The following is a 26700-nucleotide window of genomic DNA, read 5'->3' on the forward strand; positions in this document are numbered from 1 at the left end:
ACCAATGCACATGAGGACTAGAACCAGTCTTTTGTTTTGATGTGGCCTTCTCATGATCCTGTGTCAGCTAGCCGCAAGCAGAAATGGGAAAGCTGTCATAGCTAGCTGGCTCCCAGGGGCAGTTTGAAGCTGGGAGTCCATAAATAGAACCCTTCTTTGCTGAAGTCTTTCCTACTGGGGCTGGCGCTGTGGCATAGTAGGCTAAACCTCTGCCTGAAGCTCTGGCATCCCAAATGGGCACTGGTTCTCCACTTCCAATCCAGCTCTCTGCTAATGGACTGGGAAACAGTAGAAGTTGCCCTCAGTGCTTGGACCCCTGCAGCTATGTGGGAGACCTGGAAGAAGTTCCTGGATCCTGGTTTTGGATCCGCCCAGCTCTGGCCATTGCAGTCATTTGGGGAGGGAACCAGTGGATGGAAGACCTTTCTTTGTGTCTCTCCTTCTCTCTGTCTGTAACTCTGCCTCTCAAATAAATAGATTACATCTTTTAAAAAGAATCTACTACCTGCCTTCCATAGTTAATGTTATGTAGCCTCACAGTTGTGGAGACCAGGAAGTCCAAGATCCAGGTGGTGGCCAATTTCATTCCTAGTGAATACCTTCTTTCTAGCTTGCTGATGAATTTTTTCTTGCTGTGTCTTCAGATGATGGGGAGCAGGGGTAGGAGTGAGGAACAAACTCTGTTATAAGGATGCTAATTTTGTTTCTTATTTGGCCTTATGACTTATGAAGTCCCTTATTAGGGTACTACTTCTGTCATGAAAATTCCAACCCTCATTACTTTCCAAAGACCCCATCTCCGAATACTGTCAGTCTGGGGATTCATTTTTCAACATGGGAGTTTTGGGGGCACATACTCAATTCATAGCATTCTGTATTTTGACTCTTGGTGTCTTTGTAAGGAAGTAGTTGGACTCATGACATACATTTAAAGGATTGGAACTTTTGATCTGACGTTTAGAAGAGAAGGTACTTTTGCATTTAGGAAGATTCTAGCAAATACTGGGAAAATTTTATGATATGATTGTATTCTTTAAAGTTGTATATATGAAAAACATTAACTCTGTTCTCTTTATATGAATAAAAAATTTAAATGAAACAAAATCCATCAAAAGAATAGTCATTTTGAGAAAATATATATATTAAGTAACTTAAACATATAATAAATGTTATCTGAAACCAGAGTGATAAACTGTTTATGTTAATAAAAATAATATCTCAAATGTGAGAGATAATGTAAGACAAAGTTGTTTGTGTTTTCTGTAGAAAATTGGAACATCAAACCTGTATTATCTTCCTTTCTTCTCTTATGATATAGGGCACCATTAGCCATTTATTTGCTTTTTCTGGAACATGATAAAGAACAGATCCCTGAAGGACTTGAGAAGTGTTAAAGATGCAATTTTGTGGTAGGGGATAGTTAATAAATATAGACAGTTAAGAATAAAAGTACTATGCTAGGGACTGTAGGTGTAGCCTTTGCTGTTAGAGAGCCCGTAGTCCTACTGCTGAGACAAGCTGAAAATATGGAAACCATCAAGAACATGTCAGATGATACTGGGAACCCAGGGAAGGCAGCAGTCAGTGTAGACTTGATGGTTATGGAAGACTTTATATAGTGAGCAGGGATTTGAAGGCATTCCAAGTAGTCCTGTAGTTGGAAAGGAGGAATGCATTCTTTAATAAGAGCAAATTAAAAGATGATGAGCTTTGGGGTGGGAGAGGGATCTTCCATCCATTAGTTCACTCCTCAAATGACCTTTGCTGTTAGGCCATAGCCAAGAGCCAGACACTCCATTAGGGTTTCCCATGTGATTGGCAGGGCCCAAGTACTTGGGCCTCTTCCCCTGTTTTCCCAGGCACATGAGCAGGGATCTGGATTGGAAACAGAACAGGGGGAACTCAAATTGGTGCTCTAACATGGGATGCTGTGTGGCAGGCTGTGGCTTAGCCCATAGTGCCACATGTTGGCCCTGACTCAGTCTATCTTACTCACTACTGTGTCTTCCTGTCTAATTTAGTGCCTGTTACATAGTGTTATGCAGTAAACATTCACGGATAAATGAGCCCTGTAAGTCATCCAATTTGCTGGAGCTGATATTTCATGATAGTGAACACTGGGAAATGTAATTAGAAAGAGAATTAGCTGTTGGGATATCCTTCTTGGGGTAAGGGGTTTCTACAGTGTCCCAACTGTTGTGTGTTGATGATTTAGATTACAGTAAAGAGGCTGCCGATATGGGAAGGGGGAGTGAGTTAAGAAACCTTTGATGAGTGAATTTGATATGATGGAATGTACAAAGGAACACAGGGTATGAATCAGATCCAACTTCCAGTTTGTGACTCAGATAGCTCTTTCAAGGAAGAGGACCAGTCAGGGGGTTTGAATGGGTTTGGAGGAAGCAATATGCCCTTAGTCTTTCCAACTGTAAACTGTGACTTTTTATGATTAAGTTATCTGCATCCTATGGTACATCTTATAGTCAAATAAACATGTTACTTCGATGTGCTGTGTTAAGTTCTATTTAAAACTTAAATGTAATTATTAAAATATGATCTATCTTATCTTTTTACCTTGTTTTCTACTTTCTTATATAGCCAAAATGCAAACCAAAAGCAATTATGAGAGGGTGGAAAAATTTTTTATTTTCAAAGAAGAATACTGAGCTTTTGTTTCAGTGTGGCTCATTAGTAGAAGAAAGCAAGCAGCTGGAATCACATCCCCTGCATCCAGCTGTGGTTCCCATTAGGGACTTAGCTGTTTTACGTGGAGCGCCTCCAGCAACTGTCTGTGACTCTGTTCGTAAGCAGATGATTCCTCAGCACAGCTTTGCGACTCTGAAAGGCAGTTGTCAGGTTCTGTAAGATGGCATGGATTCTTTCTTTCTTTATTTTTTTAAATTTAATTTTATATATTTTTAATATTTTATTTATTTATTTAAGAGGTGGAGTTACAGACAGTGAGAGGGAGAGACAGAGAGTAAGGTCTTCCTTCCGTTGGTTGACTCCTTAGATGGCTGCAATGGCCGGAGCTGTGCTGATCCGAAGATGGCATGGATTCTTAATTCCTCTTTTCTATTTTCTTTATATTTAGAGTAAAATAAAGAAGCGGTCCTGGGTTCTCCACGAATGCCTGGAAAGAGTTCCTGAGAATGTGGATGCTGCAAAAGAACTGCTTCAGTATGGGCTGAAGGGCACAGACCTGGAGGCTCTGATAGCAATAGGGAAAGGAACAGATGATGGCAGGTTGGTTTTAGAAAGATTTAGATTCAAAGGAGTAGTGACTTCGTGAAAACTTTTAAACTGGAACATTAGACCAGATAAGCTTTTCCTTAGATCAATCCCTTATGAACCAGTTGTGTTTGATCAGTGCTTTGTTATTTTAGATCGGAGCTTTCCTTCCTTTATGTTGAGCGTGTCTGCGGATGATAGCTTGACACTGAGGAGGCATCGCGTTCTCCAGACTTTTACTAAGCCTTGCCAGTTTTAAGCTGGGGCATATGGCGCTTATCTGCATTGGCTTCCTAGTCAGAACCACCACCTTAGGTGATTCTGAGCCTCATGTTCCTTATGTGTGGGATCATAACCCCTTCACAGAATTACATGGAGTGATTAAATTATGTGTCTTGTAAAAGTGCCTCATAAACTTTTAAGCATCATTCAAATGTCAGTTCATAATAGCAATCACGTTTTTTGTCAAGAGCCATTACTCATCAGACATTTGAGACTTCTTTTGAGATATAAAGATGATAGTGTACCTGATAAATAAGTAATTTAAATGACAGTGACATTCATTACCATTTTAGGACCATAAATAGAAGTGATTCAAAGTGTAAACTGTGGGCAGTATTTTCTGCATAGACTCTTTTACATGGGGTGAATATGATCTTTTGTGTTTCCTAAATAACTTTGATTTTCTTGATTTAAAATTTCTGTGATTATTTCTGTGACTTTTTGCCTAGTCTATAATAAGTCCAGTCACTTTGTTTATAATGGCAAAAGTTTTGTTTTTTTCCAAATAGTTGTTTCTGTGTCTGTGGAAATTAATAATTAAATCAATCAAAATAGGAGAAAGTAGGTTGCACTTCATAAGATAGGAGACAATCAAAATAGATGTATTTTTTCTCTTCTTGTTTCAGATTTACATTACCTGGTGAAGTGGACATTGAGAATATCTCCTATGAGGAGCTTTCGCCGTCTGAGGAGGAGCCGGCCAAGAACAAAAAGGAAAAGGAGCTCAAGAAGAGACGGGAGCTGCTTCAGTTAGTGAACTTTGCAAAGTAGGTGACTGTACTGTTCAGTTGATAATTTCTTTAAAATAACTAGTTATTTCAGGTTGTTCTTTACTGGTGATAATTATACTAAATTATTTCAGAAACAATGCATTTAATATTATCTTACCCTTGTACTTTTGCCTATTGTTCCTTGAGTTTGGGGCTCAATGGAATATGGATCATTTTCATTCCATTTTAGCTTCTAGAGGAATATACTTCTGTGTAAATATGAATGGCCTTATACAATTATTCCAAACAGGTTGACACTGGAACAAAAGGAACTTTGTCGTTGTAGACTGAAATTATTAACCTACTTAGACCGACTTGCAACATATGAGGTAAAGAATAGTTTTAATCACACCAATTGTGTTAATTTGATATATCGTTATAAATGTCATGGCTGCCCTAATATCTGGTATTCTTGTTCTTTTGAACTATTGATGTGGGGAAAATTTAATTTCTTTCAGAAGCAATCTCTTGATGTAAATTTTGATAAAAGTTAGAGCTCATGAATGCTAGAAGTTGTGTTGTTGGACTGGAGAGTGGAAATGCTTTAGACTTGTCAGTCCATCTCTGTTTTCTAGATTTATGATTCTTTACATTTACTTTCATATTTTGATTTTTTTAAAAAAGATTTATTTGTTTGAAAGCAGAGTAACAGAGAGAGGGAGAAAGAGAGTGACAGTGAGATTTTCCATCCATTTGTTTACTCTCTAAATGCCTGCAAGGGCTGGAGCTGGGCTGATCCAAAGCCAGGGGCCAGGAGCTTCATCCAGGTCTCCCATGTGGGTGCAGGGCGACCAAGCACTTGGGCCATCTTCTGCTGCTTTCTCAGGCCATTAGCAGGGAGCTGGATTGGAAGTGGAGCAGCTGGGACTGAAACTGACACTCATATGGGATGCCAGTGCTGCAGGTGGTGAATTTACTCATTACGCCACAGCACCAGCCTCCGTCCGTATTTTAAGATAATGTTTCCAGAATCAAATTTCAGTATATACTAGATTTTAGTAATCCTAATATGAATGTTTCTTTTTTTTTTTTTTTGAGTTATTTTTTTTTTGACAGGTAGAGTTATAGACAGTGAGAGAGAGAGACAGAGAGAAAGGTCTTCCTTCTGTTGGTTCACCCCCGAAGTGGCCGCCTCTGGCCGGCGTGCTGCGCTGATCCGAAGCCAAGAGCTAGATGCTTCCTCCTGGTCTTCCATGCGGGTGCAGGGCCCAAGTGGGCCCTCCTCCACTGCCTTCCTGGGCCACAGCAGAGAGCTGGTCTGGAAGAGGAGCAATTGGGACAGAATCCGGCGCCCCAACCGGGACTAGAACCCGGGGTGCCGGCGCCACAGGCAGAGGATCAGCCTAGTGAGCCACGGCGCCGGCTAATGTTTCTTTTTTATTTTAATAATTTGGTAGTGGGTTGAATTTAGTTGACTGATCTTTAATATGAGTTAGGGCTAAAGTTAGACGCTTGAACTTGAAAATAGTATGCTTCGTATTTGAGCCTTCAGGGACTTCACACAGATGTCCCTGTGTTGTTCTTTTCAGTAGCATTGTGTAAGACTAGGTAGGTATCGGTAAAGGTGTAAGTGAAAGTGAGCACATTTCAATACATACACATAGTTTAGATTGCTTTTCCACATGACTCTCATAGCTGTGTTACCCAAGTTTTAAAATAAATGTCGAACTATTGAAGTCTGACTTCACTTGAAGGTTACTTCTTCAGTCATTCTGTATTGCATCTCCCTTCTGTGGGCATACCTTTCTCAGCTCTTCACACTGGCACATAGTAGGTATTTGATAAATGTTACCTCTGATAATGTGATGAGCATCTCAAGCCTGTGGGAGGTGTATAACACTTTTGACCACACAGGAAAATTCGAAAGTCTTCGATTACCCTGCCTTGCCAATACAATTGAAATGTTTTCAAAATAATAAAAGAGGACTAATTCTGTGGTTATTGGAAAACATTGATAATGAGTGTGTCATATCATATAAATGAATTAAGGAAAATTGCTAATGATTTGATTTATAGGTACAACTAGTTTGGCTGCTTTAAAGCATGCCCTTTTACTTTCCTTGTTGTGAGATATTTAGAGGTAATATTTTGTGGTGAACTATAGGCGTCTGTACAGATACAGTTTATTTTTATACTTAGCTTTAGTTTCACTGATGATAATATCTTCAAAAACAGGCACCACAGAGAACTATTGCATATTTGTTTTTACCAAGTGGTTAATTTTGGTTATCCTACAGTTATTCATTTACTTTTTACTACCTGTTTCATTTGCTTCTGGATTTTACTTTAAAATTAATAGTATTTAAAAATATGGTCCTTTCCAAATTAAGGCAAGAATGCAGATGTAGTATTTTAGTTAATAAATGATAGTTGAAGTTAATTAATTCAGGCCTTATTTATTTTGGCTGGCAGAGTTATGAGGATTTAAATATTTTCGTGTCACCTAAATCTAAATGCCTTTTCATTTAATTACTGTTTCCCCTCAGGAAATCCTGGGCGTGCCTCCTGCTTCTGAGCAGAGATATGATGCGGAATTCTTTAAGAAATTCAGAAATCAAAATATTGTTCTCTCAGCAAGAACTTATGCTCGGGTAATTTTTTTTTCATAAATAAAATAATTATGGCCGTTGACGCTATCTAAATCTTTGAATCATGCAGTTAAGGGTTTTGCACGCAAGATACCATTATATTTTATTTTCTTTTGTATTAATAAATGTAGATAAAGTATAATTCATATTTTAAAAACTTTGACATTTTGAGTTTTACATATAAATAATTTTATAGCATTAGACTGAGAAATGTTACACAGAGTGGGAAAAATCAGGGATATTTCAAAGTTCTTTATATCAGAACTGAATAAAATAGCTAATTATAAGTTTGGAATGTGATAGCATCACGTCCTCATTTCTAAGAAACTTGTCCCTTGCCTTTGATACAGGAAAGTAATGTTCAAGCACTGGAAATTCTGTTTACTTACCATGGCTCTGACCTTCTTCCTCATCGCCTTGCGATTCTCTCCAACTTTCCAGAGACCACATCACCACATGAGTATTCTGTTTTGCTACCGGAAGCTTGGTAGGTGATTATTTTAATGGAATTTTGTCTGCTTTCTATTAGTAAGAAGATTTTGTTTCATGTTGGACAGTCTTTGTTTTATAAATAGTAATTTTTATTTAAAGATATTTATTTTTATTTGGAAGGTAGAGTGAGTGAAAGAGAGAGAGAGATCTTCTAATTTTCTATACAGTGGTTCACTCCCCAAATGCCTGCAATATCTATCGCTGGGCCAGGCTGCGACCAGGAGCCCAGAACTCTCTCTGGCTCTCCCTCATGAATGACAGTGCCCTAAGGTTTTTATTTTATTTTATTTTGAAGATTTATTTATTTATTTGAAAGAGTTACACAGAATGAGGAGAGGCAGAGAGAGAGAGAGAGAGAGAGGTCTTTCATTCTCTGGTTCACTCCCTAATTGGCTGCAATGGCCAGAGCTGCACCGATCTGAAGCCAGGAGTTTCTTCGGGTCTTCCACACAGGTGTAGGGGCCCAAGGACGTGGGTCATTTTCTACTGCTTTCCCAGGCCATAGCAGAGAGCTGGATTGGAAGTGGAGCAGCTGGGACTCAGACCGGCGCCCATATGGGATGCTGGCACTGCAGGCTGTGGCTTTACCAGCCACAGTGCCGGCCCCAGTACCCTAAGTTCTTGAACTGTTACCTGCCACCTGCGAGGATGCACATTAGAAGCAGGCTGGATTGGAAGTGGAGGTGGACTCAATGCCAGGTACTTTCGTATTGGATGCTGGCCTCCAAAGCAGTGGCTTAACTCACTGTGCCACAACACAGTAGTTACCCAATAGTAATTTTAATATACTTTTTTTAAACTTTGTTTCCCAGTAAGATTATTTCCAACTGATTTTCAAGTGATCCTAATTTAAAATGTTTTTTTTTTTTTTAAGAGATTTATTTTATTTATTTGAAAGACAGGGTTACACAAAAGGCTTCCATAGCCTTGGCAACTCATGACTAGAGCCAAGGGAGATTACTGACGCCATAAACAAGAATGTCAAATTGTTAAGTCAACAACAGGAGTCACTGTGTACTTACTTCTTGTGTGGGATCTGTCCTTAATGTGTTGTCCAATGTGAAGTAATGCTATAACTAGTACTGAAACAGTATTTTACACTTTGTGTTTCTGTGTAGGTGCAAACTGATGAAATCTTTACTTAATATATACTAAATTGATCTTCTGTATATAAAGATAATTGAAAATGAATCCTGATGTGAATGGAATGGGAGAGGGAGTGGGAGATGGGAGGGATGCAAGTGGGAGGGAAGTTATGGGGGGGGAGCCATTGTAATCCATAAACTGTACTTTCAAAATTTATATTTACTAAATAATAAAAAAAAGAAATAAAGAGAAAAGTCATCCAACTGAGGAAAAAAAAAAAAGAGTTACAGAGAGAGGTAGGGAGACAGAGAGGTCTTCCTTCCGCTGTTTCAGTCCCCAGATGGATGCAGTGGCTGGAGCAGAACTGATCAGAAGCCAGGAGCTTTTTCCGGGTCTCCCATGTGGATGCAGGAGTAGAGGCTGGCACTGTGGCACAGCAGGTAAAGCCGCCATCTGCAGTGCCGGCATCCCATATGAGTGTCGGTTTGAGACCCGGCAGCTCCACTTCCGATCCAGCTCTCTGCTGTGGCCTGGGAAAGCAGGAGAAGATGGCTCAAGTCCTTGGGCCCCTGCACCCACGTGGGAGACCTGGAAGAAGTTCCTGGCTCCTGACTTCGGATCAGCACAACTCCAGTCATTTTGGCCATTTGGGGAGTGAACCAACATATGGAAGACTCTCTCTCTCTCTCTCTCTCTCTCTCTGCCTCTCCTTCTCTCTGTGTAACTCTTTCAAGTAAAATAAATCTTTAAAAAAATACAATGTTTCCAGCATAACATGATTATCTTTACTTAAGAAACACTGTTCTTTTTCTCTGTTTTTTTTGTTTTTTTTTTTTTTGTTTTTGTTTTAAAAGCCTCTTGATTGTACTGCTACATACTTAATATATTACTGTTTTCTGGTTAAGAGCAGTTTTTAGGATAACAATATCTGTTTGAAGTAGTCGTATCATTTCAAAACTGCAGTGTCGTTCTGATTATGTTAGGAGATCAGTCCAGGGATTTAGGATTGTCTGCCTTTGCTTTCCTTTATAAACCTTTACTCTGTATGGAATTCCAGAGACACGAAGACAACTGGGACATCAAATAACGCTCTACTGTTAGTTAGACCATCTCTCCTTTTTGAATGTAAGGACATTTATTAACTGGGTTATGATATGTGTCACAGACTCGATGCCTGTGTCCTAGTATTAACATCTGTGGTCTTACAGAGGCCCAAGCATTTCTTAAGAGAATTTATTTGCCTCAGTGCGTTGCTCAAGATGGGCCTGACTGGCACCTGGAGAACAGGCATGCAGAGGATACCTTGCTTAGATCAGTTAACTAAAAGGAAGCAGAAGGCAAAAGAGCAACCAGACAGCCATTGGTGAGATCTGTGAGCAGTACACTAACTCATAGTAAATGTGAGTCCCTTATTCACTGCATGAGTTATCCTTTCCGATTTTGAGTTTACCCATCTTTAAACTGAGTTGACATTCCCTGTCTTGCTCTTTCACATTGTATATTTTTACTAACAGAGGAATTGATATATATCAAGTTTGTTATGAACTGTAAAATACTGTAAGGGATTATGACAATTCTGATTGATATCATTGTTACTGATTTCAGCTACTGAAAACTTACATTGTTAAAGGATATTATGAAATATCCTTTAACTACCTAATAACTTATTTATTGGCTTTGATGTTGGTGATGATCAACATTTATAGACTAATTACAAGGTATTTGGCACATACGTAGTTTCCAAATAATTTTAGTATGATCAGTTATCACAGAAAGCTGAGATTTACAGTGAATTAGTAGTGTGCTAAAGTTTATGTTCATGTAGCCAGGATTCAAACCTATGTTTATTTGCTTTTAGGTTAGTGAGCTCTAGAAATATATTGTAAGCTCTTTATTTTGTATTATTTAACATTTTTAAAGATTTATTTATTTATTTGAGAGGCAGAGTTACAGGGAGAGGGAGAGACAGACAGAAAGCTCTTCCATCCACTGGTTCACTCCCCAAGTGGCCATAATGGTCAGAGCTGGGCTGATAGGAAGCCAGAATCCAAGAACCTACTCTGAGTCTCCCATGTGGGTGAAGGGGTCCAAGGACTTGGGCCATCTCCCACTTTCCCAGGCCACAACAGAGAGCTGGATCAGAAGAGGAGCAGCCGGGCCGTGAACTGGTGCCCAAATGGTATGCTGGCGTTGCAGGCAGAGGCCCAGCTGATTCCTCCAGAGCGCTGGCCCCTTGTATTATTTTTAGTAATAAATGTAAGTCTTTGTTCTGATAAAAATGAAGAAAATAAAAAAGCTTGACATGCCCTTTTCACTTTATAATAATTTTTAGATATGTATAAGTGATATGTAAATGTGTTTTGTAAATATATATTTATAAATATTTTGGAATATAACTCTGTTTGTTTTGTACCTCTTTGTAAGATAGACTTAATCTGGATGGTAGTGAACAATTTTCTCCTGTAAATTGTTAGTATTAGAGAAAAGGGCTGCAATTTCTTAAAATTTTTTAAAAGTTAATTTCTTAGATTTGAATGCATTTATTGTTATTGTCTTCTGATTGCTTAAAGAAACATTTTATTCACCCTGAAATTTCAGAATTGGTTTGCAAAACAGTTGTACAAAACCCAGTGCTGCATGACTTTCAATGCCCTCTGGTTCCTCTATGGGGCCTGTCTGAAGAACCAATTTAAATTACAATAAAATGTCAGTTGCACTGTATTGCAGTAGAGGGTAATCAGAAAATAAAGCTACTTGAATCATTGTTTGTTATATGATCCTTAGACAAATGTTGAAAAGACTGATTTCTGATAATTCCTTAGGTTATATTCATTTTTAAACATATTGAGAAAAATGTAGATTTTTTTGTTTATCTTTGTTTCTCAAGAAGACTTGCAATGAATATTGCTTTTCTGTATTCATAAAGAGCAGGCAAAATAGGTTTTAATAGTAGTGTACTATCCTCTTGTGATTTTGGGCCACTGCAAACAAAAACTACAATTAGGCTTTAGGCATTACTTCTTTTGTGAGGTCTCCCATAAGTTACTGCTTTCCCCTGTAATCTCAAAATTTTTGTTCATTCTTGTAGTTTAACACTTTTTATGTTGTACTGTGGCCAGCCATTTTTATTTCTTCCAGTTTTTCCTTTCTTTAACAAACACCCAGCCTTCAACTCTAAATGAACTGGTAGAGGCAGAGGCCGTCCCTTCCTTATGTTTGGATCCCCAGGTCTTAAATGTGGTGCATGTGGAGTAAGTGCCCTGACAGTGTTTGCTGACTGGCTGAACTGTGTCCTTCATTGAAGTGAGGGGTTCACGGGGCTCTCTGAGGGAGTGTGGCAGGTGGACTTGGCCCTGCTCGTGTGGGAGAAGGCGTGGGTCAGTATTTGTCAAGGCTCTTGTGGCAAACTTGCTCTTTGGAATCACCGGGGTTTTTTTGGTTTGTTTGTTTTTTTGACAGGCAGAGTTAGCCAGTGAGAGAGAGAGACAGAGAAAGGTCTTCCTCCCATTGGTTCACCCCCAAAATGGCTGCTACACCTGGCGCGCTGCACCGATCCAAAGCCAGGGGCCAGGCGCTTCCTCCTGGTCTCCCATGCAGGTGCAGGGCCCAAGCACGTGGGCCATCCTCCACTGCCTTCCCGGGCCACAACAGAGAGCTGGACTGGAAGAGGAGCAACCGGGACAGAATCTGGTGCCCCAACCGGGACTAGAACCCTGGGTGCCGGTACCTCAGGTGGAGGATTAGCCTAGTGAGCCGCGGCGCCAGCCTGGAGTCACTGTTAAGCCTGCCCTCCTTTTCCCTTTCAGCAGCTTTACCCTCATGCACGTGTAGATACAATCCTAGATGAAGTAATGTAAGATGGGGTAAAGAGAATGCTTCCTTTTTTGAGGGTTTTCAGGTCACTTGGAAATACTGGGTGAGGTTCGGTGGCACGAGAGTGCTCTTCTCCCTCACTGTTTTTCAGTAGCTTAGATGTGTCTGCCATTACAGAAGGACTTCAGAATGAGCAAAGCACCTTTTCTTCGCAGCGATTGTCAAAGATGCTTTAGGAACCAACAGGAATTCCTGCACAGAGCACCATGCTTTCAACCCGAGGGAGGAGGGGAGTGGAAAATACTCCAGTGACTCTTCACAGCCTTTTCTGTCCCACTTTTCCTTCTCATAGCAGTGTTGGAAACTAATACAATGACCTTGTCTTACCCAGAGACCACCTTGAAGAGCTGTTGAACTTCGTGTGCTTGCTTTGTTCTTTGTGGGCGCGTGCATCTCTCAGTGGTACAGCCTGAGCTTCATTCCGCTCAGGCTTCCTTTCTGCTCATACTTGTAGTTTGCAGATATCTAATGCCTTCCTAATAATCTGTGGAGTGGCCTTCAAGTGTGACTTGGGAGTCAGATGCAGCGTGGGTGTCTCACTCTGCGCAGTTCCTCGCTCTCCACTCCTTCCACACAGACTGCTTGCTGTTCCTGGCACGTGCTGGGCCTGCGCCTGCTGGATGGTCTTGGTCTTGGTGGGCTCTTTTCTTGTGCCTGGGTCTCTACTTCATTTACAGTCTCTATTCACAGTCTACCTCTTCACAAAAGCCTTACCCCAACCACATTTTTATTTATTTATCTGTCTCTTTTCCCTTTAAAAATGTCATTTCTCCTAGGACAGGGGTATTTATGTGTTTTTTCCTTTTCTTATCCCCTGATGAATGAATGACGATAAAATGTATAAGGAGGGAGTTAGTCGTTGCTTGGGATGCCCGCATCCCGTATTAGAGTTCCTGATTCAAGTCGTGGCTACTCTGTGTCCGCTCCAGCTTTCTGCTAATGCATACCCTGGGGAGTAGCAGATGATCTCTCAAGTACTCGAGTCCCTGCCACCCATGACGGAGATCTGGATAGAATTCTGGGCCCTTTTTCTTTTTTTTTTTTTTTGAAGATTTATTTATTTGAAAGAGTTACAGAGAGAGGTAGAGAAAGAGAGAATTCTCGGTTCTTGACTTTGGCCTGGCCCCACCCTGGCTGTTTCAGGCATTTGGGATGTGAACCAGTGTATGGAATCTTTCTTCTTCTGTTCCCACCCCCATCTTTCTGTCTTTCAAATAAGAGGAAAATAAACAAATAAATAAATGGGAAAAAAACGGTAAGGGAAGGACTTTGTGTCTTGCTCACTGATGTAGCCTCATGCCTGGAAGAGTGCCTGATATAAAGTGAGCCCTGTAAGTACTTTTTTGAATGAATGAGTGACTTAGAAATCACATTAAGTACATGGAAGACTAGGTAGAATTAACATTTTAAAATTTTGGAAAGCTCTGGAAATTATGTGAACAGGTTCACTTGTAACCTGTTCTGTTTTGAGATTGACAAAGTTTTTGCCTTGGCATTTAACCAGAGTTTTATAAGCCAGTTTTGACTGAACCAAGTTGTATGATTATGATGGCTGGGAAATTTGTATGATGTGTGTTATTTTGTGTTTTAGAGTGTCACTCTTAAAAAGTCGTGCATATTTGACATTGATGAGATGTGGCCAAGTTTTGTAAAGCTTTGAAATTACATTTTCTGTCACAGGTGATAGATCTTTTTATTAGCTGCCTATTCTTGGTTTGTCATTGTTATAGAATGTTTACGCTTTATTTTCTCGTTGGCTGCTTGAAAGTGCAAAGGTGACGTTTTTCACAATCTTTGTTAACTTTAACAACTTACAATAATCTAGATTTTCTGTGAAAAGATAAGAATTAAAAAAATTTTTTTAGTATTTTTTTGGTGATATAAGCAGATTTCAGAAAGATTATTTAGATTTCTCATTTTGCCTCTTCCTAGTATAAAATCTTTCAAGAATGATGAATACAAGCTAGCTAGAAGAGTTATCTGTTTGAGTCATGTAGCTTTGGGATAAGAGCACTGACTATCTCGTTGCCTTGATTCATGATTTGGGTTCCTTTTTTTTTTTAGATTTATTTATTTATTTGAAAATTAGAGCTACAGAGAGAGAGGGAGAGATTGAGGTATTTTCTGTATGCTGGTTCGCTCTCAAGGTGGCTGCAATGACCAGGCTGAAGCCAGGAGCCAGGAATTTCTTCCAAGTCTCCCACATGGGTAGCAGGAGCCCAAGCACTTGAGCCATCTTCTGCTTTTCCCAGGCCATTAGCAGGGAGCTGGATTGGAGGTGGACCAGCTGGGACATGATCCTGTGCCCATGTGGGATGCTCTGCTCGCAACACCAGCTCCTTATTCTTAATTGTACTCCATTCTTCCCACCTGTAAAATAGGGATGACTAGAGCACGTCATAGTATTATGAAGATGATTAATGAGTGTGTGTGTGTGTGTGTGTGTGTATAGCTGAAAACAGTGCATGGCACCAAGTAAGTTTTATTGAAGTGTCAGCAACTCTTTTTTTAAATTGGAATCATGGGGCAGGTGTTTGACATAGCAGTTAAGGCACTGCTTATGATACCTGCATCCCACATCCAAGTTCTTGGAAGGCTCTGCTCTCCAATCCAGTTTCCTTCTATAAAGTACTCCTCAGGGGCCGGTGCTGTGGCAGAGATGGTTAAGCCTCTGCCTGCATTGCCGGCATTCCATATAGATGCTGGTTTGAGTCCTGGCTGCCTCACTTCTGATCCAGCTCTCTGCTAATGCACCTGAGAAAGCAGAGGAAGATGGCCCAAGTGCTTGGGTCCCTGCACCCACATGGGAGACCTGGAAGAAACTCCTGGTTCTTTGCTTCAGTGTGGCCCAGCTGAAGCCAAGGTGGCCGTTTGGGGAGTGAGCCAGTAGATGGCAGGGCACTCTCTTTCTTTCTCTCCCTTCCTCTCTCTCACTATCTCTGTCTTTCCAATGAATAAATAAATAGATAGATTGATAGATAAATTAATGAATGAATGAATAAATAAATAAAGTTCTTCTGGAAGATAGCAGTGAGACTTAAGTAGTTAGGTCCCTGCTACCCATGAGGGAGAAACTATGTTGAGATGTCTAGCCCCAAGCTTTGGCCTGATCCATCCCTGGCTGTCAGGCCATTTATTTATGTTTTTAAAAAATTATTTGGATGGCACATCTCTGTCATTCTACCTTACAAATACATTTTTAAAAATAAATAAATAAATAAAAATATAACAAGTAGAATCCCTCTAAAGATCTTAGAATTTTATACATACATATATACGTCTGTGTGTGTGTGTTTGTGCATGTGTATAGAATGATAGTTTTAAACTTATTTTTAGAATAAAATATCCAGAAAAATTGCGAAGGTAAAAACAGAAAATTCCAGTATCCTCTTCACCCAGGTTCATTGTTCTTTTTGTATTACCATAGAACATTTATCAAAATAAGAAATTACCACTGAACTAGTCAGCTCCACTGTAATGTGACAAATGCAGTCCTCAAAGTCATTGTACCATGCAAAATCATCCAGTGAAAACCATAGGGCATCCGGGAAAAATTGAAGTTAGTAGCACTGTTCACTGGGACAAGGTTAGGAACCTAATGAAAATCATAATATGGCTTTACACATGTTAAATGATTGAGAAATACATAATCACTAAAAATTAAAATGTAAAATAAATAGTTGAAGAGACCTGAAGAAGGCCTTGCTTATGGAAATAGTTATTGGAAGAGTTGTGGCTTGTGAGTTATTGGGAGGTGGAGGAAGGAGGCTATTTATAAACCTGATGGAAGCGTGGGGGAGACTGGCTTCCGACCGCTCAGTGAACTGAGGCAGCAGCAAGTGTTTGGGGAGCGTGCGTGCCGTGGAATCAAGATGGCCGGTGCAGCTTGGTGCGGTTTTTGTGTGCACCTAGTGCTTCTCAGGGATGACACTGTGCATCAGCAGATGTGGAATTTGTGCTGTGCTTCAGTTGTTGTTTGTTTTGTTTTGTTTTTAAATTTTTTAACTTTTATTTAATGAATATAAATTTCCAAAGTACACCTTATGGATTACAATGGCTCCCCCCCATAACGTCCCTCCCACCCGCAACCCTCCCCTTTCCCACTCCCTCTCCCCTTCCATTCACATCAAGATTCATTTTCGTTTCTCTTTATATACAGAAGATCAATTTAGTATATATTAAGTAAAGATTTCAACAGTTTGCTCCCACACAGAAACATAAAGTGAAAAATACTGTTTGAGTACTAGTTATAGCATTAAATCTCAATGTACAGCACACTAAGGACAGAGATCCTACATGAGGAATAAGTGCACAGTGACTCCTGTTGTTGACTTAACAAATTGACACTCTTGTTTATGGCATCAGTAATCACCCTAGGCTCTTGTCATGAGCTACCAAGGCTATGGAAGCATTTTGAGTTTGCAGACTCTGATCAAAAGTTGTTTGTTAATATATCAATTCATTAGAGCAAATTTGCATCTTAAGACATCTAGAAGAACTGACTAGTACAGTACTTGAAACTAACCACAGATCTATTTGAACTTATACAATTTTCTATTAATTTTCATTTTCTTTTTGAGGATCCAATCCATGTTAAAATACTCCATATAAAGTTCATTTACTTTTAATATATATGGAAATAAACTCTGTTCAATATCTGTTAGTCAAGAGTTCTTTGATGCTTATATATTTACTAGAAATACACTCATATAGAAATGATACTCATCATGAGCTGTTTCTGGATCATCTTTGGAACCAACAGGAAAGATTTAAGTTATATTTAGTGTATGGTGAGGTAGTGCACTAATTAAAATACTTACGATATAAGTGACAAAACTCTGCTGTTAGAAACAAAATACTGGAGCTCCATATTCTCATCATACTAGAAAACCCGTGACTGTTGTAATTGGCCGTTTGTTCATTTGTGAATACCTTGGGTTCATTAGATTATCTGATGGTTGAAAATTTGGTGATGACAAGCATGTGGTAACCTGCACGTTGAGGAATGCATTTGAAGAGTAGGCTATGAAAATGTTTTTAGATGTTCCATTTTCCTTTCTGAATTTGTGGTAGTTTGAGTTATCGGTTGACTTCTAATTATTCTCAGCCTTTAGTTGCATCGTCATTTATGTGACATTTAATTAAGTCCAGAAATAAAGAGTGGTGAATGACCAGTGTTACATCATAGCGGATGCCAGGGTGAGCTTCTGTTGGCACAGCCCTGCTCCCGGTATTCAGCAGCTGCTGTTATCTTGGAATCTAAAAACACTTTCACCTGCCTTCATTCCAAACAACTTTGCAAGTCAATGTGAGAGACTGTGACAGACCAGTCGCACTGGCATTGCCTCCTGTGACCTGCAGCCTCATGGCCTTTCCGTGTCTGCATACTTGAGATGATGTGTTTGTCTCTGGCATTTTGTGCCTTTGTCAATCATAAATCATTCCCATTTTTTTTCCGTCCTTGTCCCTTGTGTGCTCTGCCCCAGTTGATAATGCAGCAGAAAGCCAAGAGTCTCAGAGAATTTTTTTCCCTTTTGCATTTTGCTCTGGGAAGTGTCCTTGGGTAAAGTTGTTTGGCATCCTTTGCTTTCTTTCTGATGAGTCATCCAGAAGTAGGAGGACTTTGGTGACCAATGCAGAGGATAATTTTCTGCCTTTTGAGATTATAGTATCTTAGGGCAGGTTTCTTTGATAACAAGACTAACCCGTATCTCTTAATAAAGTGCTGTATGCATAGTACATGCCTACCATGATGGTTAACAGTTTTTGAATGAATAAATGATTGTTATGACAGGAGATATGGAAAAGATAAAGGATTGGTGTGGAAAAGTAAGTAAGCCTTCAAAAGCATTTTGTTTGGAATTGAATTGGGAATGAAACCCCTCCTTGATTTTCTTAGACTGAAAGCCAGGTGATGTACTAGTTGTGTTCCTTACAGTTTTGGTCAGAAAGAATACACTGTATCTCTTATGCATTTGTTAATCATATTTTTACTCTGTGTTAAGCATAGGGACCTTTAGGATCATTTGGCCCTGATACACTTTTTCCCCTAACTCAGTTGTAAAATTCACAAAATATAAAAATTACATTCTTCCCTGTTTCTATGTGTATGGTTCACATTAACATTGCTGTACAACCAGTCTCTAGGCCTCTTTCTATCTTGCGAGTTTGAAACTCTGTACCCATGAAAGTACTCCCCATTCTCTGCTCCCCCTTAGATTCTGGTAACCAGCACTCTGCTTTCTGTCTTCATGAGTTGGACTACTCCATGGACTTAATGTAATTGGAAATTCACCACTTGTTTTTGTGTGACTAGTTTATTTCACTGAGCATAATGTTCTCAAGGAATGATGCACTTTCAGGGAAATCGATATTATTAAATAAGATTTAGGATGGCCTTTCACCTGTAGATCGTGTTTCTGTGCATGCTGCAAAACTATTTTGTCAGTAAAGGAAGGAGATGAATCTAGTTTGAGATGAGAGGTTTGGGTGCTGTTACTCTGTGACAATGTATGGAGAACCTCTTCCTTGTCTTCTGGGGTAAATAGGTTATCCAAACTGAAGGGAGAGTCTGTGTTCTAGTACTTTTTTTTTTTTTTTTGGACAGGCAGAGTGGACAGTGAGAGAGAGAGACAGAGACAAAGGTCTTCCTTTTGCTGTTGGTTCACCCTCCAATGACCGCCGCGGCCGGCGTGCTGCGGCCGTGGCACCGCACTGATCCGATGGCAGGAGCCAGGTGCTTCTCCTGGTCTCCCAAGGGGTGCAGGGCCCAAGCACTTGGGCCATCCTCCACTGCACTCCCGGGCCACAGCAGAGAGCTGGCCTGGAAGAGGGGCAACCGGGACAGAATCCGGCGCCCTGACCGGGACTAGAACCTGGTGTGCAGGCGCCGCAAGGCGGAGGATTAGCCTAGTGAGCTGCGGCGCCGGCCCTAGTACTTTCATACTTCTTTTTATTTGAATAGGCAAACAGGGAGACTTTTCCTGTTATTACAACAACATAACATATATGCCATAAAGGCAAAGCACAAACATGTATTTTGTTAAAAATCCCTAAGAGAACACATGTGATTGATTTAACTTACTACTTAAATCATTTATAAAGAATTTACCTTTAAAAAGATCACTTGACTTTATTTCAGTTCTTCAAAATTAGAAAGTAGATAAAAGTCTGTTTTTCTATACTTTATACTTTCAGTTTCAAAGAGATGATATTTTGATAATTTACATTAGTTTATGGTTTTTCTGAAATGAAATAACTTTATCTTCTTTAGTACAATCAGAGTTAATTCTAGGCAGCTTTTAATTCAGAAGGTAAATTATTTTTGGTGTTTTGTTTTGTTGTGTCTTTTTTTGCCCTGACAAGCAATAGAAGATGCTCCCATAATCAAGCACCATTTGCTTAGTTTCATAGTTTTATGGATATTCCAGAAGGTTATCTCCCATAAGGAGTATATTAATGTTTCTTGCAAAACATACTTACTTTTGGATCTTAACTTTTTTGAGTGAAATTTATAACTTTATCTTGAATACCTATAAACTTTTAATTTAAAAATTAAAGTATTTCTAAATTGTTTTGTACTACTGTATCTTTATTGAAAGCAAAGATAAAGAAGGTATATGAGTCATAAGATTTTGTGTATTTCAATAAATTTAGAGAAAACTTGAGTTTTATATAAAGGCATCATATTAGATTGAATAGGTTGATACAAATTTGAATGAGATGTTGGTTTTCTGTCTACAGATAAATTATAATGTAATAGGGAAGTATAGGTGTAGCCACCATAAAATTAAAATATGTGTGTTATATGAGGAATATAGATAGGTTTAGAGATGGGAGTGATTACTTTCCGTTGCAAAGGAGATAAATCAGGAAGGCCTTGCAAGAGGAAAGTTTGTAGATAGGCTTTGAAAATTATATTTCTTATGTTGGGAAGTTTGAATAGGAAAGAGTAGTATGAAGAAATATTTAATACAAAGCTGTTTATCTACTCAGCAATATCATATTATTTGTTCAGGGAGTGCAGTAATATGTTCCCAATTAATTTGTTAGTTGACACTGAATTAGTGGACAGGATTTCCAATAAACAAGTATGATTCTCTAGTTTCTTAGGTTTTTATGTATCCCAGTCTTGGTCATATATATTCCTTCTTCTTCCTTGAAATATTTCAAAAGCAATTTTATTAGATATTCTAGTCTTCCTGAAATTTTGTCATTATAATGAAGTATCACCTAAACTGTAGGCTGAATAATGAAATAATTATAGAAAGACTGGGACATTGTATAAGCTTTTATTTGATTTGATTTGGTTTGATTCTTAAGGGAAACATGAGTGTTTCTTTTCCCTTTAAAATGAAAAGCTGATTGGTTACCTAATAAAAATTCAATTCCATTGGTTTGTTTCTGAGCTGCTGTGAGCAAAGAACAATTACAAGGCTTTGTATTTTGGGCTTGCAGTAGGTATTGGCCTTCTGAGTTGACTGTCAGTAGAGAGGACTGTGCAGAATCTTTGCAGAACCAGTCTGTTGGCAGTTCTGTAGACCAGGAAGTTGCAGGTGGTTGGATGAGGAAAGAAAGACAGACTCTCCTCCATTGTCAGGGAGTAGGATTGGGGCGGGGGGCGTGGTGGGTGGGAAGGGATGGGATGAGGGGTGGATAATTGGTTTGCATGTCTCCTGGCACAGGGGGGCATTTCAGTTCTTGATTGAATTAGTTCTTGTCTTCCTGTTTACCTAAAAGGAAAAAGTATAGTTAGGATAATTTCTCTGATTAAGAGGGTGGAAGTGAATTTAATTTCAGAGTAATTATTCTGGGCCTTGGAAGCACGCTGATCCTGCCATTGTTAGGTGTCAGGTACTCTGAAGAGTGCCAAAGAAAGGAAGGTATAATGAGTAATTACTTATTTGCTGTTATTTAACAAACATTTCCTGATTGAGTATGCACCTTTTGTTTTTTAGTTTCCAATCCAATTTTATGTTTCACCTGAAGTTCTCACAGCATATTCATGAGAGAAGTTGAAAAGGGATTATCTTACCTTAGGGCAAAATATTTGAGAGCCATTAGTGAAATATGGGAATTTATTAGGGAATTATTTTAGCAAATAATTTTAATTGCCTGTTTATTTTAGTGTGGATGTAACTTGTTCAATGCTTTTGATGTGGTTTAATATTTAAAATAATTAAAATGTTTTTATTTGAAATTTAAAAGTCTTTAAGAGGGTAGTTTAATTTTTTTACTGGTATGTTTCCCTTTTACTAGATTCAGTATTACACAGTGATGCAAAGTGATGCTGTTTTCATACAGATGAGTTTTTTTTTCATTATTCATTTTCTTCTAAAGATACCCTGACCAATAATTTCAGAACATGTGATCCTTAAGTAGATTGTAACATCTTCTGAGTGGTGGAGTTGCTTCAGGGAAATACTGCCTATAATTCTTTTTAAGCAGGCAGTGTATTTGACCATCTAGATTTCATTAATATGTAAATACTTGTCTGTAACAGCAGTGTGTCCATATCACACTATATTTAATTAACATATAAATAACCCAGTGTGATACTGTCTCCAATTTTTGATACAGGCAAGCCTGTTTAAACATTGTATTTGGAATAAGAAAAAATTCTGTTCAATCAAATTCATATTTTATAGATAAATCTATGCATTATCTTTAAGAAATTTCTTGACCTCTGTGTATACCCATTTCTTTTAAAAGTTTAAATACTGGGGGCTGGTGCTGTGGCGGAATGGACTAAGCCTCTGCTTGTGGCGCAGGCATCCCTATGTGCGCCGGTTCTAGTCCCGGCTGTTCCACTTCTGATCCAGCTCTCTGCTATGGCCTGGGAAAGCAGTGAAAGATGGCTGCAAGTCCTTGGGCCCCTGCTCCTGTGTGGGAGACCTGAAAGAAGCTCCTGGCTCCTGGCTTTGCATCGGCCCAGCTCAGGTGGTTGCAGCCATTTGTGGAGTGAACCAGTGGATGGAAGACCTTTCTCTGTTGGGGTCTTAAGCCTGAGACTGGCCTCTGACCAGCAGGGGACAGTACAAGCACTCCCTGACAAGGCGAATGGGAGAGGTAAGGTCGACGGGTCAAGCACACTGTGGCAAGCACCGGTGAGTTCTGTTGAAGCAGGAACTACTTTATTGAGGAAGTGTTCAGGCTTATAAAGCTTACGAAACACATGCGCGGTAGGGGAGCCAATCAGCAAAAAGGTCATGCAGGCGTGGGTGGACCACGCACAGGGGCATATAGGGATCATGCACTGTCCACGTGTCTGGAACTAAAGCGGACCTATCCCTGCAGGTGGTCTGATCTCGCATGGCTTAACCGCAGAGGCCGCAAACACACCCCCTGAACATTCGCCAGGTGCCATGTTGTTAGAAACTATTTTAGGCAATGCCCAATATCTCTCTGTCTCTGCCTCCCTCTTTCTGTAATGCTACCTTTAAAATAAATAAATAAAATTCACAAAGTTTAAATACTGTCCATAAAAACTAAGCAAAAGTACTCATGACGTATAAATGTGGGAATCGCATGACTTGCTACTGCCATGTACTGATGTGGAAAGGTGGTAGTGTGGCGTACTAGAAGGAGCAAAGGCCTTCAGTCGGAAACATGGCCATACCATCCTAATCCTCATACTGTTCACTGCACTTGGATATCCCACTGAATCTATAAATTGCTTTTGGGAGAATGGACATTTTGATGATGTTGATTCTTGAATAAAAATGGATCTGTTTCTGTTGATCATTCACTCCTTAGAAATACCTTTTGAGCTCCTGTGGTTTACTTATCTGCAAACTTAATGGATATTTGTGGTTGATCATTAAATGACAACCATTAAATGAGATAATGCATTTATAAAGATTTAGTTAAAATTATTCATATATTATTGCCATATGTAATACGATTGGGTGTTGTAATGGATGCAAAGAGTGAGAAGAAAAAATATTAGGAATTTTTTTTAAAGATTTATTTTATTTATTTGAAAGAGTTACAGAGAGAGGTAGAGACTGAGAAAGAGATCCTCCATCCTCTGGCCCACTCCCCAGATGGCCACAACAGATGGAGTGACTGACACAAAGCCAGGCACTCCTTCCGGGTCTCGCACATGGGTGGGTGCAGGGGCCCGAGGACTTGAGCTATCCTCCGCTGCTCTCACAGGTGCATTAGCAGGGAACTGGATCAGATGTGAAGCAGCCAGCACTAGAACCGGAATCCAAATGGGATGTTGGCAGTGTAGGCTGGGGCTTTAACCTGTTGCACCACAGCGTCGGCCCCTTTATTGGGAAATAACAAAGAAACAGATATAAGAACTCTAGGGAGGCCGGTGCTGTGGCATAGTAGGCTAAGTATCTGCCTTTGGTGCTTTCCTATATGGGTGCTGGTTTGTGTCCAGGCTGCTCCTTTTCCCATCCAGCTGTCTGCTAATGGCCTGCGAAAGCAGAGAAAGGAGGCCCAAGAGCTTGGGCCCCTGAGCCTGTGTGGGAGACCTGGAAGAGATTCCTGCCTTCTGGCTTCACATGGGCTCTGCTCTGCCATTTGGATGAAGACCTTTCTCTGTGTTTCCCTCTCTCTGTAACTCTACCTCTCAAATAACCAATTAATTAATTAAAAAGCAAAGAACTCCAGGAAAACATGAGAACTATACCATATATATATATATTTTTCATGAGATTAAGTAAATATAAATGTCAGATGAATCATCCAGATTATAAATATTGGAATCCACAGTCAGCATCTTATTGAATGGAGAAAAGTTAGAAGCATTTCCACTAAGATCCAGAACCAGAGATGGAAGCCCACTTTCACCATTGCTGTTTAACATATTTCTGGAATTTTTAGCCAGAGCCATTAGGCAAGAAAAAGAAATCAAAAGGATACAACTTGGAAAGGAAGAAGTCAAATTACCCTTGTGTGCAGAGGACATGATCCCTCACTCCCTCTCTCTCCCACCCTCCCCCTCCTTCTCCCCTCCCCCCTCCCTGTTCCTCTCCCCTTCCCTTTCCCTCCCTCCTTCTCTCTCTCTCTCTCTCTCTCTCTTTCTGTCTTTCTCTCTTTCTCTCAAGAGACTTATTTATTTGAAAAGCAGAGTTAGGGAGAGGGAAAGACAAAGTTCTTCCATCCACTGGTTCACTTCCCAAATAGCTACAACAGCCAGAGACCAGGAGCTTCTTCTGGATTACCAACGTGGGTGCAGGGCCAAAGCACTTGAGCCATCTTCTGCAGCTTTCCCAGGCACATCAGCAGGGAGCTGATTGGAACTGGAGCAACTGGTGCTCAAACCGGCACTCATGGGATTCCAGTGCCACAGGCGGTGGCTTTACCTGCTATGCCACAGTGTTGGCTGCTAGGACAGTCTTCAGCAAATGGTGTTGGGAAAGTTAGGTCTGGGCATGGGGAAGTATGAAGCAATACTCCTATCTTACACCCTATACAAAAATTGACACACAGTGGATCAAGAATCTAAGCCCAAGATACGAAACCATTGGATTCCTAATTCTTTTGTTCAAAATACATTAGTCCTACAAACTCATATTGCTTAACGTTTTATAATGTACGTTGATGAACATTGTTACATTTCAGTAGTTTTATATTTGACAAATTTAGATGGTACATATTTTTTGTCTCAAAGGCGGGATGGGTGGTACATCTCTTCTGCTGGTTCTCTCCCCAGATGCCTGCGGTAAGTGGTGCTGGGCCAAGTCAAAGCCAGGAACCCAGGATTCAATCTTTGTCTCCCATGTGAGTTGCAGAGAACAAACAACCTGCTGTGTTTCAGCAGGAATCTAGAATTGGAGTGCAACCAGCACTGGAGTCCAGGTACTCCAGTATGGGATCCGGGTATCCCAAGTGGTATCTTAACCACTGTGCTAAGTACCGATCCCTTGTCATATTTCCTTACTACTGTTATTGCGTTGGCCTGTTTTCATTTTACCCAGGATGGTGTAAGCAGAGTTTATTGTAGTTAAGTAGTCTTTGTAAATCTAACCATCGATATGGTGATGAATCTGGTGTTTTTATCAGGAAGTAGATCTTGAAGTATCAGCCAGTTACTTGTATTTCCCCCTGTTGCTGGTGTTTTGTGGTGGTCAGTCTGTATTACACAGATACTGTGCACCAGGTCCTGTTCTGCAGACTTTGTGTGTACTAATGTGATCTTTCCCACACTCAGATGAGGTAAATATTTCTGTATCTTTATTTCAGTAGTGAGGAAATAGAGGCACAGGCAGATTGAATAACTCCATCAAGGTCACGCAGCTCTGCAGGGTGGAGTCACTGTTCTGACACAGAGCATACGCTTTATTATAGACTAGAATTCATGAAAATATTTGCTTTGGTCTTCTCCTTATTGGGGTATGTAATATTACAGTATTTATTAAATAGATGAGATAGCTGAGTCCCAGTAATGGTGGTGGTGGGAGGAGGAGAAGCCAAATATTGGAACCTTTTGTTGTCATTTCTGTCTTTTATACACATTTGCTAGCATCTGTGACTACTGATCACTTTTGGTATTTTATTAGTTTCTGCTTTGTTTCCTAAGTTATTTATTAATGAAATTGAATCTCCTTGGTCCAGAAGAGAACTCTTAATGATGCCTTTGGAGAGCTTGTTTCCAATTTAGTATTATGAGTGATAATTCCTTTTTAGTTAGTTTCCCATTGAGTTTCAAATCAGTTTCTTCAGTGTTGGTAGCCACAGTGTGGTTACACATGTAGGCCCAAATTATTATTATTGTTTGTCTTTTATTTACCAGAACATTTTATCCTGTACTAATAAAGGAAATAAATATAACTCTACATCTTAAAGTCAGTGTATAAAAAGTGGCAATTAGTGGCAATATACTGTCTATTTAGCCTTTTGTTCCAAGGCATAGAACATAAATAAAATAACTTTTTGGAAGTCTGTTCTTGATAAAATTTCTTTGAAATAAAACATTTATATTTAGTGTGAAAAGTGACTGGTGAGAAAATTGTTGAATATAATAGAACTTGTTATATTCATTTCTTTCCTGCTGACAGATAACTATTACCTTCAGATGAAACAGGCGGAGTTTATTGTTTGGGATAATATAGTGAATGAGGTTCTAATATAATGAATCCTAAAATTAAACAAAAGTGGCATTATTTTGTAAAGAGGTGATTCAAAGTTTTCCTTGTAATTACTTTTGTGAATAAAGATGTTACATTTAAATTTTAAGACTTGCTGAGCGAAGTAGAAAAAGTAGAAGAATAAGATTAAAAAGTATATGTAATTAATTTTGTGTTTATATAAATTTAGAAATGCAAGATTTTCAACTGACCAAACTTTTAATAGTTCTATAAAAGGAACATGTAATTTCCAGATATTTGATTAATAACTTTACCTAATTATTTCAGAAAGGA

At 39.4% G+C, this 26700-nt stretch overlaps 1 protein-coding gene across 2 annotated transcripts in view; it reads left to right on the forward strand.

The window, feature by feature from the left end:
- NBAS (NBAS subunit of NRZ tethering complex) overlaps positions 1 to 26700 on the forward strand; it is a 459817-nt gene that overhangs the window by 122235 nt on the left and 310882 nt on the right. For both annotated transcript variants that reach the window (XM_070069748.2, XM_089327834.1), the window contains 5 exons: positions 3095 to 3246; positions 4140 to 4280; positions 4534 to 4612; positions 6770 to 6874; positions 7222 to 7358. In XM_070069748.2, coding sequence (XP_069925849.2) covers positions 3095 to 3246; positions 4140 to 4280; positions 4534 to 4612; positions 6770 to 6874; positions 7222 to 7358 — 614 coding nt within the window. The remainder of the gene's footprint in view (positions 1 to 3094; positions 3247 to 4139; positions 4281 to 4533; positions 4613 to 6769; positions 6875 to 7221; positions 7359 to 26700) is intronic.

Source organism: Oryctolagus cuniculus, chromosome 2 (genome assembly GCF_051225735.1).
Source record: "Oryctolagus cuniculus isolate XC-2025 breed Fujian yellow rabbit chromosome 2, ASM5122573v1, whole genome shotgun sequence".
In the NCBI taxonomy this organism is placed as follows: domain Eukaryota; kingdom Metazoa; phylum Chordata; class Mammalia; order Lagomorpha; family Leporidae; genus Oryctolagus; species Oryctolagus cuniculus.